The 14,246-nt window shown below is 40.2% G+C and overlaps 1 protein-coding gene across 1 annotated transcript in view; it reads left to right on the top strand.

Annotated features, from left to right (window-relative positions):
* The window catches only part of LMLN2 (leishmanolysin like peptidase 2), a 457,833-nt gene that overhangs the window by 214,361 nt on the left and 229,226 nt on the right, over nt 1–14,246 (top strand). The window contains exon 10 of the mRNA XM_044058759.1: nt 8,184–8,253. Within this exon, the coding sequence (XP_043914694.1) occupies nt 8,184–8,253 (70 nt within the window). The remainder of the gene's footprint in view (nt 1–8,183; nt 8,254–14,246) is intronic.

Here is a 14,246-nt window from a genome sequence, read left to right as displayed (position 1 = left end):
GACTGTAACTAGAACAGAGGGCTATAAGAACAATATAGTGACCACAGATAGACCACAGGGTGATAAGTATGGCATAATGACTGCTGATGTAATTCAGGCATATAAGCAAGGTACAGGACTGTAGCTAGAAAAGAGTGCTCTAAGAACAGTACAGTGACCTCAGATAGACCACAGGGCAATAAGTATGGCATAGTGACTGCAGATGTAACACAGGAATATAAGCAAGGTACAGGACTCTAGTTTGAACAGAGTGCTGTAATAACAGCAATGACCACAGATAGACCACAGGGCGATAAGTATGGCATAATGACTGCAGAGTACAAAACTGTAGCTCAGCCATGTGACTGAGCTACAAGACTGTAGCTCAGTCACATAGCTGTGCTAGTATGATATAATGACTGCAGATAACAACACCAGACTATAGACATGGTACAGTTAGTGAAGAAAGAACACGAGGCAGTAGGTATGGTACAGTGACTGCTGCAGGCAGAGAACATGCCTGTCAGCACAGTACAATTACTGACTAGAACATAGAAGAATAAATATGGTCTAATGACTGCAGATTGAACTCATTGTTAGGCATGGTAAAATGATTGTAAATAGAATATAGGACACTAATAGAGTGCACATTGACTAGGTGTAACACGGGGTTCTATGCATAGTTCACTGACCATAACTAGAACAGATAGCATGGTATAATGACTACAGAGAGAGAACTCAGGGCTGTGGCCATGGTGCATTAAGTGTACAGAACACTGCACAAGTACTTGAACTAAATAATGTATTTGTCTCCAATCAAGGTTGTACGCTTTTTTATTGTTTTATTATTTTTTTTAATTATCTGACTAATGAATGCCAGAAATATGGTAACTGCTCCTTGTTTCAGCAGTGAAAATACTGGAAGGACTTCAGGACTAGCTAAACAGGAGGAAGAAGGGTGATCCTAAATCTCACACCACAGCTGCTACATTTAAGATAAGGGGATCCAGTCTACATTTTTCCTGACACCACCTGTTGGCCAAGTAATGACTGAGAAAACTTATCTAGAAGTGAAAAAAATGATGTTTCAAACCAAGCTTGCATACCATGTCATTCCACCACATTGTGATTCCTTTGCCAGCTATAACCTATCAATAACTTATAATTCTTGATTCATTTCAGAAGATTTGCAGTTTCTAACCGGTTCATTACACAAGATAGTGGATGCTGTGTAAATGCCTGCAGATAGTCATGGAAGTGGCTAATAACAGACTACTGCATAATTAACCCTTGTTTACAGAGATTAAAATGAAAATGTTTGCAGGGTTACTGACTTCTCACTCCTGGATGGCAGCCATTCCTTGGGAATTAATTGAAAATAGCTTTGTGGAAAGCTCAGTCAAATAAAAGAAAAGTGTTCAGCGTGAATTTTATGAAAACAGAAAAGCACATTTCTTGAAGGAGGAAAGTTCTCCCTTATCCATAATGCAGGTTGCAGTGCCTCTTGCACCCCCAAGCTTACTGTAATCAACTCAGAGGTCACTGCTCCTCAGGTCAAGGACAGCTTCCCAGTTACACTGATTTCTGTCAATGAATCTGTAATCCTTTAGCCTTCTATTATTCCTAACTCTCCAGTCATTCTGAACTGTGCGACTACTATTTCGGCCATCATAATAGTGAACAAATGCTTCATTTTTTAATGTTTCATTTCACTCTCTTCTTATTTTATACAAAATTAGTAATTTTAATCTTTATCTTTTTGCTTTTTGGGTTTTTTTTAGTGGCCTCATTACATAGACAGCTTTTTTACCCTTTTATATACTTCCTGTTTGCAGACCTGGGGATGGTGCACAGTTTCTACAGGTGGGTGGAGTCAGTGTGGACAACCTTCACAGGACACCTCCTGTCTGTAATTTTTAATTTCTCCAAGTCTTTTGGGTTTCTAATACCATGACAGGAATGGACCCTATTCCTGAGTCAAAGTACTATTAAAGTTCATGAAATTAGTATTGTTTCACTCTTTGATGTTAGCCAAAATTGCTCTTCGCTGCACGTGCATTGTGCCCAGTAATGACTCCTTCTGCAAGTCGTACTGTGTTACATGAATTGGTAACATATCTAAATACGCTTGTAAATTCTTTTTTATAAGACCAGTTGCTCCTACTACTACTACTACTACTGGAACTGTCTGGGTATCTTTCTTCCACATAGCTCTTGTTTCTGCCTGCAGATCAAGGTATTTTATGACTTTGTGTCTCTCTGTTTGCAAGCCACTGTAGGCACTGGGCATGGCAATTTCAATGATCAATGCTACTTTTGTTTTCTTTTCTTGGACCACTGTATCTGGTTTTCTAGCATCTATCTTTTCAACTGTTGGTGTTGGGTGATCCCATGTGATATAGCCATCATAATTTTCTATGATTATTTGTGGCTCAAGTTTCCAGTGTTTTTCAGCCACTTCGATACCATAATGTTTGCACAATCTCCAGTGTAACAGTCTTGCCACATTATTATGCCTTTCAGTATACAGTCCCTTTTCCATTAGTGCGTCGCAACCAGCAACAAGGTGTGTGACTGTTTCCAATTTGGTTTTACAAAACCTACATATGTCTGTTTCGCCCACATGTTCAATGAACTTTGTAAACCACCATGTACGTAGCCCACTATCTTAGGCTGCCAATATTAACCTTTCATTTCTTGATGTGAATTCACCTCTCCTTAACCATTCCTGCATTTGTTCTTGATCAACATGAGACTCTTCCAGAAGTTTTCTATACTTGCAATTATACTTATGTTTTTTCCACATTTCTTGCCTTATCATCTGGTCCTTCACCTTATATTCTTTCTTTTGTTTTTTAGCACATTCAGTTGCTGCCTGGTTTTTATCCACTTCTAGTTTGATTTCCATTCCTGCTTGATGTTGATATGCTTCTGCTAAATTAAGCAGAGAAGTCATCTTAGATTTATTCTCCTCATGTTTCAAAACTTTCACTACATTTGGATCTTGTGAGGTCACTAGATATGTGTGGAGTCCCACGATTGCAGATCTATACATGTAATCAATTTCAAGGAGGCCCATCCCTCCTTCGGAACGGGGAATATATAATCTTGTTATACACTGATTTTTATAAATCATTTGGTAAGCATGAAGCATCCTTCTTGCTTTAATATCCAGTCTATCTAATACTTTTTGGGGCCAGTCAATCACTGCAACACTATAAGTTAGGACAGGAAGAGCAAACTGATTTATAGCTTGGATCTTGTTCCTAGATGTCAATGCTGCTTTTAGGATTAATTTAAGTCATCTAAAGTACTCCCTACTGAGTTTTATTCACATTTGTTCATGTTGTATTGCTGATCCTTCATGTCTGTAGCCTTGTGGGTGAGTTCATGTTTCTACAGGTGGATGAAACCAATGTGGATATACACCTCAAGCCACTGCCTGTTCATAACTTTCAGGATAAGACAGTGTTTCCATGGGTGGGTGGAGCCAGATTGGACAGCCTGCTCAGGCTACCTCCCCTTTGTAGCCTTGGAGATGAGGTAATGTTTCCATAGGTTGGTGGAGCCACTGTGGGCAGACTCCTTAGGCCATCTCCTGTCTGTAGCCCTGTGAAAGAATCAGTGTTCCCCTAGGTTGATGGAGCCTGTGTGGACAGACACATTAGGCCACTTGTAGTGGTGACATTTTCTTTTTTATACCAGATGTACCCATAGAGTGCCACAGTAGGTTCCACTGAACAGCTTTGTGACATGCAACTTCATATTAAGCTTCAATTTGTTTTAATAACTTTGTGAAGAATTTTACATTCTGACCCACCCTCACCTGGAGTGGGTGCCATTCCTTCTTTCTTAACCAGCCAGAAACCACTTCTGACAATTTTAAAGCTGAATTTATAGCATGATAGTCAGTTAGGCTATCCTGTGCCACATTTTGCTGGTGAGGCGTATTTATTTTGCAGATCACAAACAAACATGATAAAAAACTGGCACTGAATTTAATATAAAAGCAAACAAGTGACAATTTCATTGCACTTAATTCAATGATCCAATTGCTTTTTAGGTTCATAAAAAAAAGTTACAAGAATAGCAAACTGATGTGGCACTAAGAAGATAATAGTGCAAGTTGGAGGAAAGGGTGGGGAGATGAGTGAAGTATTCAAGACATGAAGTCAGTTTGTCTCAGCGGTGACAGAGACAAAAGTGGAATAAAAACAGGCTGACTAGTTAGGTAAGACGGTGCAAAGAGTGACTTGAGAGGAAAGAATAATAGAAAAACAAGAGAGGACAGAGTGGAAAGTGTAGAAAGGTGACAGAGAGGAACAAGAAGAAAAAGGGCTGAGGTGGTCAAGGAAGTACAAGTAAGCAGGTCAGTAGGCAGAAGGAGATCGCAGAAAAGCAGAGGGACAATGGGTGGGCAGAAAGCAAGAGAGGAAAAGAAGAGGAAAGAACAGAATGGCAACTGTGAAGGGGGTGGCGAGGAGAAGCCACAGTAGGTAGGCAAGGACAGACAATCATAGAAATCATAGGACATTACTAGGCTATTGGCGCTGAGGCCCTTATAAGCCTAGCCAAGAGTTTAGCCCATGTATAGACAAATCAGCACCCGATGCCCCTGTCCAGCAGGGACATGGGTGATATCCCAGGGATGTATTTTCTGTTTCCCATCCAGTTATCCAGGTTGCTCTTAAAAAGTTACAATGGTAATAAATGATAAAAAATGAGGCAAAGCTAGGGGTAGCCAAGCAGAAAGCACAACAGAGGAAGACCAGGATGGAAGTGGACAGGGAGAGATACTAAGCCAGAGTGGACCAAGGAAGAAGACTTAGACATGGAATGATGTTGAGCCTAATCTTCCGCAGAATGGGTCTAGCAATATCCCATTTGCTTGTGGAAGGAAAAGGTCACCAACATATACTTGTCAATTTGGGAACTAATGACCTAGTAAAAGGACTGTAGAAGATGGAGTGGAGACTAGCAATATTCAGGGGATTAGAAGAATATGGTAGCTTTCTCCATGGTGTTAGTCAACAAAGGGCCCTACAAGGGTCTATATTACTTTAGTGAAAGACGTAGTCAGTGAATATGTCATCGCTCACCAGCCACCGAAATTAACTTCAGTGAACCACAGAATTTTTCCCATGGTTTGCAAACACTAGCCCACCAAACATACAGAACAAAAAAAGCACTAAATCAAATCCATCCAGGTGGGGGGCTTCACCGCCACACCTCCTAACTATATATACCAACTTCAAGATCGCACTATAGTGGGAAAAAGGGCAAAGTTGAGAGGATGGCCAAGTGTTTGTGAACCGTGAGAAAAATGCCGCGGTTCGCTGAACTTCATCTCCGTGGCTGGTGAGTGATGAAGACATATTCACTGAATACGTCTTTCGCTGAAGTAATATAGACCACCCCTACAAAGGGACAACAATATGAGGAATCGGAGGGTGACACAATTCTACAGTTTGCTCTGGAAGTAGGGTATAGAGGCAAGGGATTGTGAATTTTGTGATAATGCCAGATTGGGGTAGAACCTAGGAAGATGGAATGCTGTTCAGCAAGGACAAATGTAATCTTAATCTCTAGGAAATGCACTGCTAAAATGGGTGTTTGTAGTGTACATTAGGACAATTATGCTTTTAAGGTGAAAAGAACAATGGTATGCCAAAAGCAAGAATGATGGTGTGGGTAAGTAAGAAGGGAAGGGAAAGAGTAGAAAAATAATAGCTTAAAGCAGTAACTTTCAGCAAGAAGGAGAATGTAGACAGGATGAACTTTAGAGAACAATTTGAAAAGAAGGTGAGGAACAGGGAAAGCACCAAAGAAAAGGCACATCAGATGAAAAGCATTAGAAAAAGGTTGTGAGACAGCAAGATCTCAGTAACACTGGAAAAGTAGGAAAGGAATTGACAAGGAAATGGGAGGGGAGAGGAGAGAATACAGCTGGGATGGTGCTCAGTAATGCCAAAAGAAAGTGACAAGAAATGGGGAGGAGGGGGACACAGCCGGGATGGTGCACTGTAATGCCAAAAGTCTATAGAAGAAGGCAAATGAAGTGGAAGTACAAACTGAGTAAACTGAGGCTAATGTAGCTGGAAGACTAGAGATGTGGGCCACCATGGTCTATATGCTATTGTCGACTTTAGTCAAAAGTCATATGGTAGAGACCATATGTTTGACTTTCTGAAAAGTCAAAAACAATAAAAATGGTAAAAATCTACATTTTTTCCTTGCAAATTATATATACGAACTCTGAGATAGCACTACATTTGGACAAAAGGTAAGTTCCCCTGATCTGCACTGTTCTGCAATTTCCATACAAATGTGTTGACTTTTATGGAGGTCAAACATATGACCGTATGACTTTCAACTTTCCAAGTAGCTGACAATGTCATATAGACCCTATGCAAGGTAGGCAGTGAAAACAAACTGACAAAAGTAATTAGGCTAAAATATTTCATGGCAAAGATATCAGATGGAACCATGAAGGTCAAAGCCTTTGGTTTTATTCTCTGATGAGGTGAAGGATCTATGAATCATTTGCATCAGTGTTCATTAGAGAAGTTGAACGGAGGGTACCTGTCTGGGTGAGTAAACATATACTGGGAGGAGGGGCAGCTAATGAGATGGAGGTTGCAGAAATGGCAGTCTGAGGCCTGAATAAGGATAATGTATAGGGATACCACATAATCCTATCAAGATGTTTAAAAAAGGCTACACGGATTAGGGTGCAACCTCTGACAAACTTATTTAACAGGTTCTGTAGAGGTGAGGCAGTCCTGGGGCCTAGATATAAGTACCTGTGGTGTCCATCCTTAAAGAACAAACAATAAATAACCCAGAACATCATGAGTTAGGGAGTCTGACTATGTCAGAGGTAGATATGAAGTCATGACTTGTAAGGTTCCCTTTGACAGAAATGAGTTCCAGTACAAGTTCACAGTGAGTAGATTTTTATTTGACTTAACACAGTTTTAAAACTTGGTCATCATGGAGGTAGACAGAAGTAACTGTCAGTGTGCTTTTTCTGGATTTCATCAAAGGCTCTGTTTCAGTCTATCACCACAAACTGCTTCCAAAGATGTGATAAGTAAGAGTGGGTCAGCAGCTTACAGGGGCAGTCAGGTTAGAGCAAGGCTGTAGCTAGGCACACTCCCTGTACTCAAATTAGTACATTTGTTTTTGCACTTCTCTTAGAAAACTTCAACACTCAAAAAAGGACAATGTTCAGAACTGTGCAAACGAGTACTTAGAGTATAGTGGTATATAAAGAATGCTTGTGTGAAAGGAATACACCTCTAAAATAGCTTTTTATAGGAATAAGTAGTAACAGATGAAAATAATGTGTCACTTTCCTACATGTATTGGTGGTAGCATTTTGAGGGTTGAGTATATTTTTAAAATGATAGGTAGGTGGCAGGGGCAACAAAATTAATGCAAATTATTGACTACACTCCTGGGGGAGAGCTCTCAATGGGTAAGAGGATGACAAATTATGTCCTGCAGCCATCAGTCCTCAGTCCTCAATTCTGGCATGTTTAGGATGGCTGTCATTGACCTCATACAGAGGATGGAAAACTGAATCAGCAGTCCGGTAGCAGTAAAGGTGCATGTGTGAAGATGGTATAAGGAGAATGAATCGTGGTCTATAAGGTGAAAGATTCACCTCAATTTATCACAGGTGTCACGTTCTGTATCTGGGAAATGAAAATCACGGAAAAAAACACACAGTAAGGGAGACTGGCTAAGAATCCAGAATATGAACCATATATATATATATATATATATATATATATATATATATATATATATATATATATATATATATGTACACACACACAAGCATGCTCATGCATATACACACATAAATGTACACACACACACACACACACACACACAGAAGACTTATGTAGGAAGGTAGTAAAGGCATGGTCAGGCTGTAAATTAAGTAATATGTACATTGGTGTTCTGCATACCTTATATGGGTGTTTAGGATCCTTTTCAATGGGACTGATATCCCAAGCTCATTTTAATAATATCTCATCCATATACTGTTAAGAGGTTACCTCTTCAAACTTCAGTTTGGTTAGTTTCACATTTCAATCACTTCTTTATTATCAGTCAATAATACCACATTTAAGAAAAATGCAAGAGTATTGTTTTTATCTTTTTAAAATACAATTAATTTTATATTTTTTCAGGTGAAGGGGCAACTTTTGGCCTTACTGAAACTTGTGCAGATAATACATCCCAATACTTCTGTCAAGGAAGGTAAGTAGGAAACAGTAGCAACTTCATGTATTTTATTTATTTTTATCATTTGGTAACCAGGTAAGCATAAACATCATTAAAGAATATTTTTATTAGTCCTGAATTAGGAAATGCGTAGAAAGATTAATGCTGTTGAGTCCAAGCAATAACAGCAATTATATTAACAAGTACAACAGTCCATTAGTAAATACAAAAGTCAGCGACATGAATATGAATAAATACAAACAGCAGGTAAATACTCTGAAATATTTACATTCTCAAGTTTTCAAAAGCAGTCTTTCAGATAGTGATGAAGTAGGAAAGTAATAATACTGCTACATAAAACGTGTTAGTCATGGATATAGGTTTCCTGTTTGTCAACCATTTACCTCATATCCCATGGCTGAGAGTCTTTTATATGGGGAAAAGTTGTCAGTAACTCCATGTAGAGCGAGATAGTTTACGCATCCTTTCTAATATAACTAACTCTGAAGTCAACAACCTGAACAAAGTTATAGCTCTGTCATTGAAGTACCAGATCAACTGGCTAGTCTCATCCAAGAAAGTGTCACTCAATTGGCTGCCAATCAAGTTCACTGAAGATTTACTGGCCAAAATGACCGTCAAGGATCCAAACTGTGCAAAAATGGGTGCTTCATCAAAAACAGTCTGTTTTAGTAACTGTATCATTTGAGTCAGCCTGTGCTGTCAGAGGCCAGCACAAAAAAGAATTTGAAACATCCTTCATGGTGTGATGGTCTCTGAATTAGTTACATAAAGTAGAAGAAAAACTACATTAGTAAAATTTGTCAAAATGTTTATCCCTCTGGGAATATTATATAGTGTGTTGAGATCTGTGAACCATGGTTCAGATAAGTATTGTGTGGTAAATTATGCAAATAATATATAACCCTTATTTTTATGATTTTGTAAAAAGAAACCTAGAACAGCAACTTCCAGATATTAAGGTCTAAGACAAAGGGAGAGTTGGGGTATATGAAAACATACTTGTTTGTTCAAATACTGCTGCCAAATTAATACAGAAATGGAATCTGATGGAGAAGACTGATGCATCATGTTTGCCTATAGTTGCTTCATCATAAAATAGCCTGATGCCACAGAAAATTACTTACTACTAACCTTCACTTCTCCAGCTTATTCTGCAACTCTCCCAAAAGAATGGCATAATGGTCTCCTCCATCTGTGTTTGATACGGGCATGTCAGAGTTTCAGTATTTGATTCTGTGACTGCTGTTTTCATATGCAGGTTAGCCAACACGTCTTTACCAGTGGTGCCACTGTACTGGGAAAGATTTCCTGTTCCCCAGTGGTGCAGCACCTTCTGACATCAAGTTAGGGATTCAGGAGGCATATCTCTCCAGCACCCAATGGTGCAACACCTTCTGACATTGAGTTAGAGATTCAGGTGGCATAGCCCTCCAGCACCCAATGGTGCAGCACCTCCTGACATCAAATTAGGGATTCAGGTGGCATATCCCGCCAGCACCCAATGGTGCAGCACCTCCTGACATCAAGTTAGGGATTCAGGTGGCATATCCCGCCAGCACCCAATGGTGCAGCACCTTCTGACATCACATTAGGGATTCAGGTGGCATATCCCGCCAGCACCAGAAGTATGGGAGCTTTGGTGACTGCTGTGTCATATGCTTAAGTTTTCCATTGAAAATTCAACAGCACATTTCATGTATGTGACTCTGGCATAGAACCATATCTGATTCTAATAAATCACCTTATCTGTATCAGCACAACCTGCACTGGAAGTTTGTTAGAAGGCTTTAAGATTCCTGAGGTTTTGCAACACGTTTCATGATGCTGAACTGTTAGACATTTAATCTGCAAAATTTTTGAAACTAAATAGATCTGGCCCACAAAATTCATGATGCTCAGCCTTTAGAGATCCAATCAGGGCACTCAAGTTGCTGAACTTTTAATTACACAGCCCTGTTAATAGCACCCTTAACAGCACACACATAGCATTATTTAAATCCAGCCATTAGGTTCCCACAATCAGAGTCAACCTTCATGCTATGAGGAACTGTTGTCTTCAGATTTATTTATTTAATACCTTTGATGTTTCTTCTCCTTGCCACTTTTAGGTGATCCTTACATTTTTAAGATTTTAGTAGCCTATAAGATATAATTCCTCTGTGAATCCATGAAAGAAACTCAAGACAAAACAGACTGGTTCTGCCTCAGTCACAGAACAATTTATTTATTAGATTCTAATTTCCTGACTATAGAAAATATCTTTATTGAGAGAGTCTCACAATATCACATTTTGAGACACTTAGGCTTTTTGATATTATTATTTATGCTTTTAATTTTTAAACATTTTTAATTAGAGATATTTATTGATTTTGCATGCACACATACAGAGACAATATATTTCCATACAGCATCACTCAGATCATGAACAATTCATTTTTCTGTAACAGGATATATCATGAAAAGACACCCTTGTCTCCTGATACTGAAGCACAGAATTACAAAAACGGTAAGCCCACGTACAGCTGCAACAGTTAAAAGGCATTTTATGGTCCCTGTGATCGCTATTTTCTACTCCACTATCCCATTCTACTCTTTATTCTTTCTGTATATGTTTTTATCCTTTCTTCTAATCATTTTCCCCTCATCCTTCTGATTAGCTCCTGCACCCCCCTTCCTCCTGTTCTAATATCCTTACCTCAGCTTCCTCCATTCCTTCCTTTCGTGAACTGGTAATCCTCAGTTTGACCCACTGTGTCAAATATCTTAATCATACTTCTTATTTAGTCCATCTTGTTGACCTTGCCAAATGCCTGTCGTGAAGGACCAGTACATCAGTTTTGCATCTGTTCTAGTTATATGCATTGTTAGTGCATTAATGTTCCTTTCCAGTCCCTCTGCTCCCATCTAAATTCCTACCGCATGTGTACATAAGGTGGATTGTGCTCACTTCACCTCCAATAGTTATCATCAACAATTAATCCCTTGCCTAAACCCCACAAATATTGTGTACCACTTGCAGAATACCAGTATCTGTGTATCTCGTACCAGTCCAACTGTTCTCCATGTCCACTGCCCCCGTGCTTCCTACCGCGCTACATTCACCCCCTAACCTTCATCTTGTCCTCTACAACTATCTTGAATGATTAAGCCATGGTTGAATTATGCTGCTTCTATTGCCAGTATATTAAAATTGAGGGCAGCTAAGTTGTAGGTCTCCATAGTGCTTATTAAGAACTCCTTTATATGTTTCTTTGTTGTAGATAATTACACATGGCCATATATAGATATTTTAATGAATCATTCATTATATATTTATTTAAGACATACCCTGATATATGAAGTAAAATGCAAGTTTATAGGGCATTTTATATATATATATATATATATATATATATATATATATATATATATATATATATATATATATATATATATATATACACATATATACGTAATATATAATACATAAATGTGTGTATGTGTATGTAAAGAGAGTGAGAGAGATGTATATGTGTATTTATACCTATATCTATGTCCTTCTATTCACATGTTGCAGTATTCTGTACATGTGGGTTTTCTCCTCTTGCTACTCGAATGTCTGGCCAGCATACAAAAGATTTCAGTCACTGTATGGTGTGTGGGACGTCTGACATGGCCAGCAGAGTGTGGGCCAAAAAAGTGATGTCTGTATGCACCAGACCTCAGAACTTCTCAGCCACCAGTCGAAAGTCAGGTGTTCCTGCTTTCCCAGCCAACAGATTCTCGAGAACTCAGATAAGTGCCCCGTTGGGGAACCTTCTTTTCAGTCATTGTTTTTTAATGCTTCTTCATGTCATCCAGAAAGGGCAAGTGTAAGTGTAGCTGTCAAATACCACACAGCCAACGATCTTTGCTTGTTTGGTTTGGGTAAATCGCACGACTACAAGGCCTGCCCTATCTGCCAGGCTTTTGTTCCCAAAACTCTATGTAGCTGACTCCATGCACTCAACTTATACTTAAGAGAACCAACGTCTTAAACAGTTAGCGCTAGGTATAGAGGGTTCTTCCAACTTGCCTGCTGAACCACCAAAGAAAGTGGCCAAGACCATAAGGCCTGCTACTGTTACTGAACCTCCACCATCCAACACTCAACCTATGGCCATCAGTTTGGTTGAACATTCAAGCTCTGGCACCCTGGATATAGTGGGTACCCTCCTTGGAAGCCAGACAATCCTCCATGGAAGGCATGACTTTATGGATGTTGGTCTCTGATGCTGAGGGGGAACCAGGGGTCTCGGCAGGACAGTCAGACCCCTCTGCCCCTTTGCAGTCATCTGACCCTAGGTCTTCCTCTGTTCAGACACCCGCTAGGCTGTCACTCAAAAAGAAGGAGAAGAGAAAGCGTGTCTCCCCTGCTACAGAAAGTCTACTGGATTGGCAGGGTTTCTCTCAAAGCCTGTTCAATGCTTTCATGGCCCTGCGGCCTACTGCACCTGGGACTTCCACAATCTCTCCTCCAATTCTGAGCCCTAGGCCCCAGGCCTCAGAACCCTCTCAGATGGAAGAGGAAGAGTACTCTGATTCTTCTTCTGAAGAATCTCTCTCCTACACCTCTCAGCTCCCTTCTCCACTTGGATATGGTTATCTAGAGGAAGAATCTGGTGATGCAGATTCAACAGCAGAAGATTTAACCTCTGGGGAAACTATAGCTAAAATGAGGGAACATTTTAAGTGGGAATCATCTGAGGTACAAAAAAAGGTATTATGACTTTATCCAGATGGACACCCCAGCCCTTGCTGCTGTTCCTTCCATTCTTCCAGCCTTTCTGGATGCTTTTTCAACAGCATCCTTGAACCCAGACTCCCAGCCCGCAGCTCCACGCAGACCAGATAGCATTTATAAAGTTCCTGAGACAGCAACATTTCTAGTAAAATGCCCAGCTGCAGAGCCAGCCACCATTTCTATCTGCTTGAAAAGGCTTCAAAACAACTGACTTCTACTACCCTCCTTCCTCCTGACAAGGACAGCAAAACCATGGAGCATTTGGGGAAGAAGACGTACACATCTGCAACTCTGACTTTCAGAGCAATCAGTTGCCAGACACACATCTAAATATGCTTTATCCCTTTTGGAGAATATTTTCAAACAACTTTCTGACTACCCAGACTCAGCAGCCAAAGCTCAACTGTCCTCCCTTGTTTCCCCTGACATTTCAGGTTACCAGGCACTCTATCAAGTGCAGCTATGATGCTGCGAAGGCCTCAGCCAGGTCTGCAGCATCAGCATCTGCCCCATGAAGGTACTCCTGATTACGCCTTTAGCCCCTACCAGATGATTTTAGGGCTAAGCTGGTAGATGCTCCTTTGGACAACTCAGCCTTATTTGGAGCAAAGATTGCAGACTTGTTCAAGTCCTTGCAACAAAAGGGGAAAGAGATGCAATATTTAAAGCATCTATTGGTATCCACAATTTTAAAGTTTCAAAAAAATTATCCTTCAATAACTCAGTACATCAGAAAGCACTCAAGGCCTGCTCCCTCTTCTAGGCCTAGAAAAAACACCAGGAAGCAATACACTTTTGCCCAGAGCCACACCATCTACCAGTCAGAGGCTGCCCTTTCAAGAAAGGGCAGGTAGTGTGTCACTACCTACCCACCTTGAAACCCCCACCCCCCCTCCATTTGTCCCTCTCTCCTTACGTATCTCTCGTCTCCAAGTGTGGAGACTCATCACTTCAAACAAGTGGGTTCTTTCAGTAATAGAACACAGGTCGTGACCTGGATCATTCCACCAAAGAGAAAGGGAATTCCCCACCCCCCAAAAGAACAACTTCCACTTTTAAAACAGTGCTAGACAACCTTATGGCTCAAGGTACCATCTAGCCGGTCCCACAGTCTGCTGTGGGAAAAGGCTTTTAGTCCAGGATTTTTCTAGTTCCAAGAAAAGATGGATCCAGGAGGCCATTTCTAGACCTCTCACATCTGAACCTCTTCCTTTATATACCAACTTTCAGGATGCTTACATTG

Source organism: Protopterus annectens, chromosome 16.part0 (genome assembly GCF_019279795.1).
Source record: "Protopterus annectens isolate FY-2018-M chromosome 16.part0, PAN1.0, whole genome shotgun sequence".
Lineage (NCBI taxonomy): Eukaryota > Metazoa > Chordata > Ceratodontiformes > Protopteridae > Protopterus > Protopterus annectens.
The sequence above is the reverse complement of the archived record's forward strand: the minus strand, read 5'-3'. Positions and strand labels throughout refer to the sequence as shown.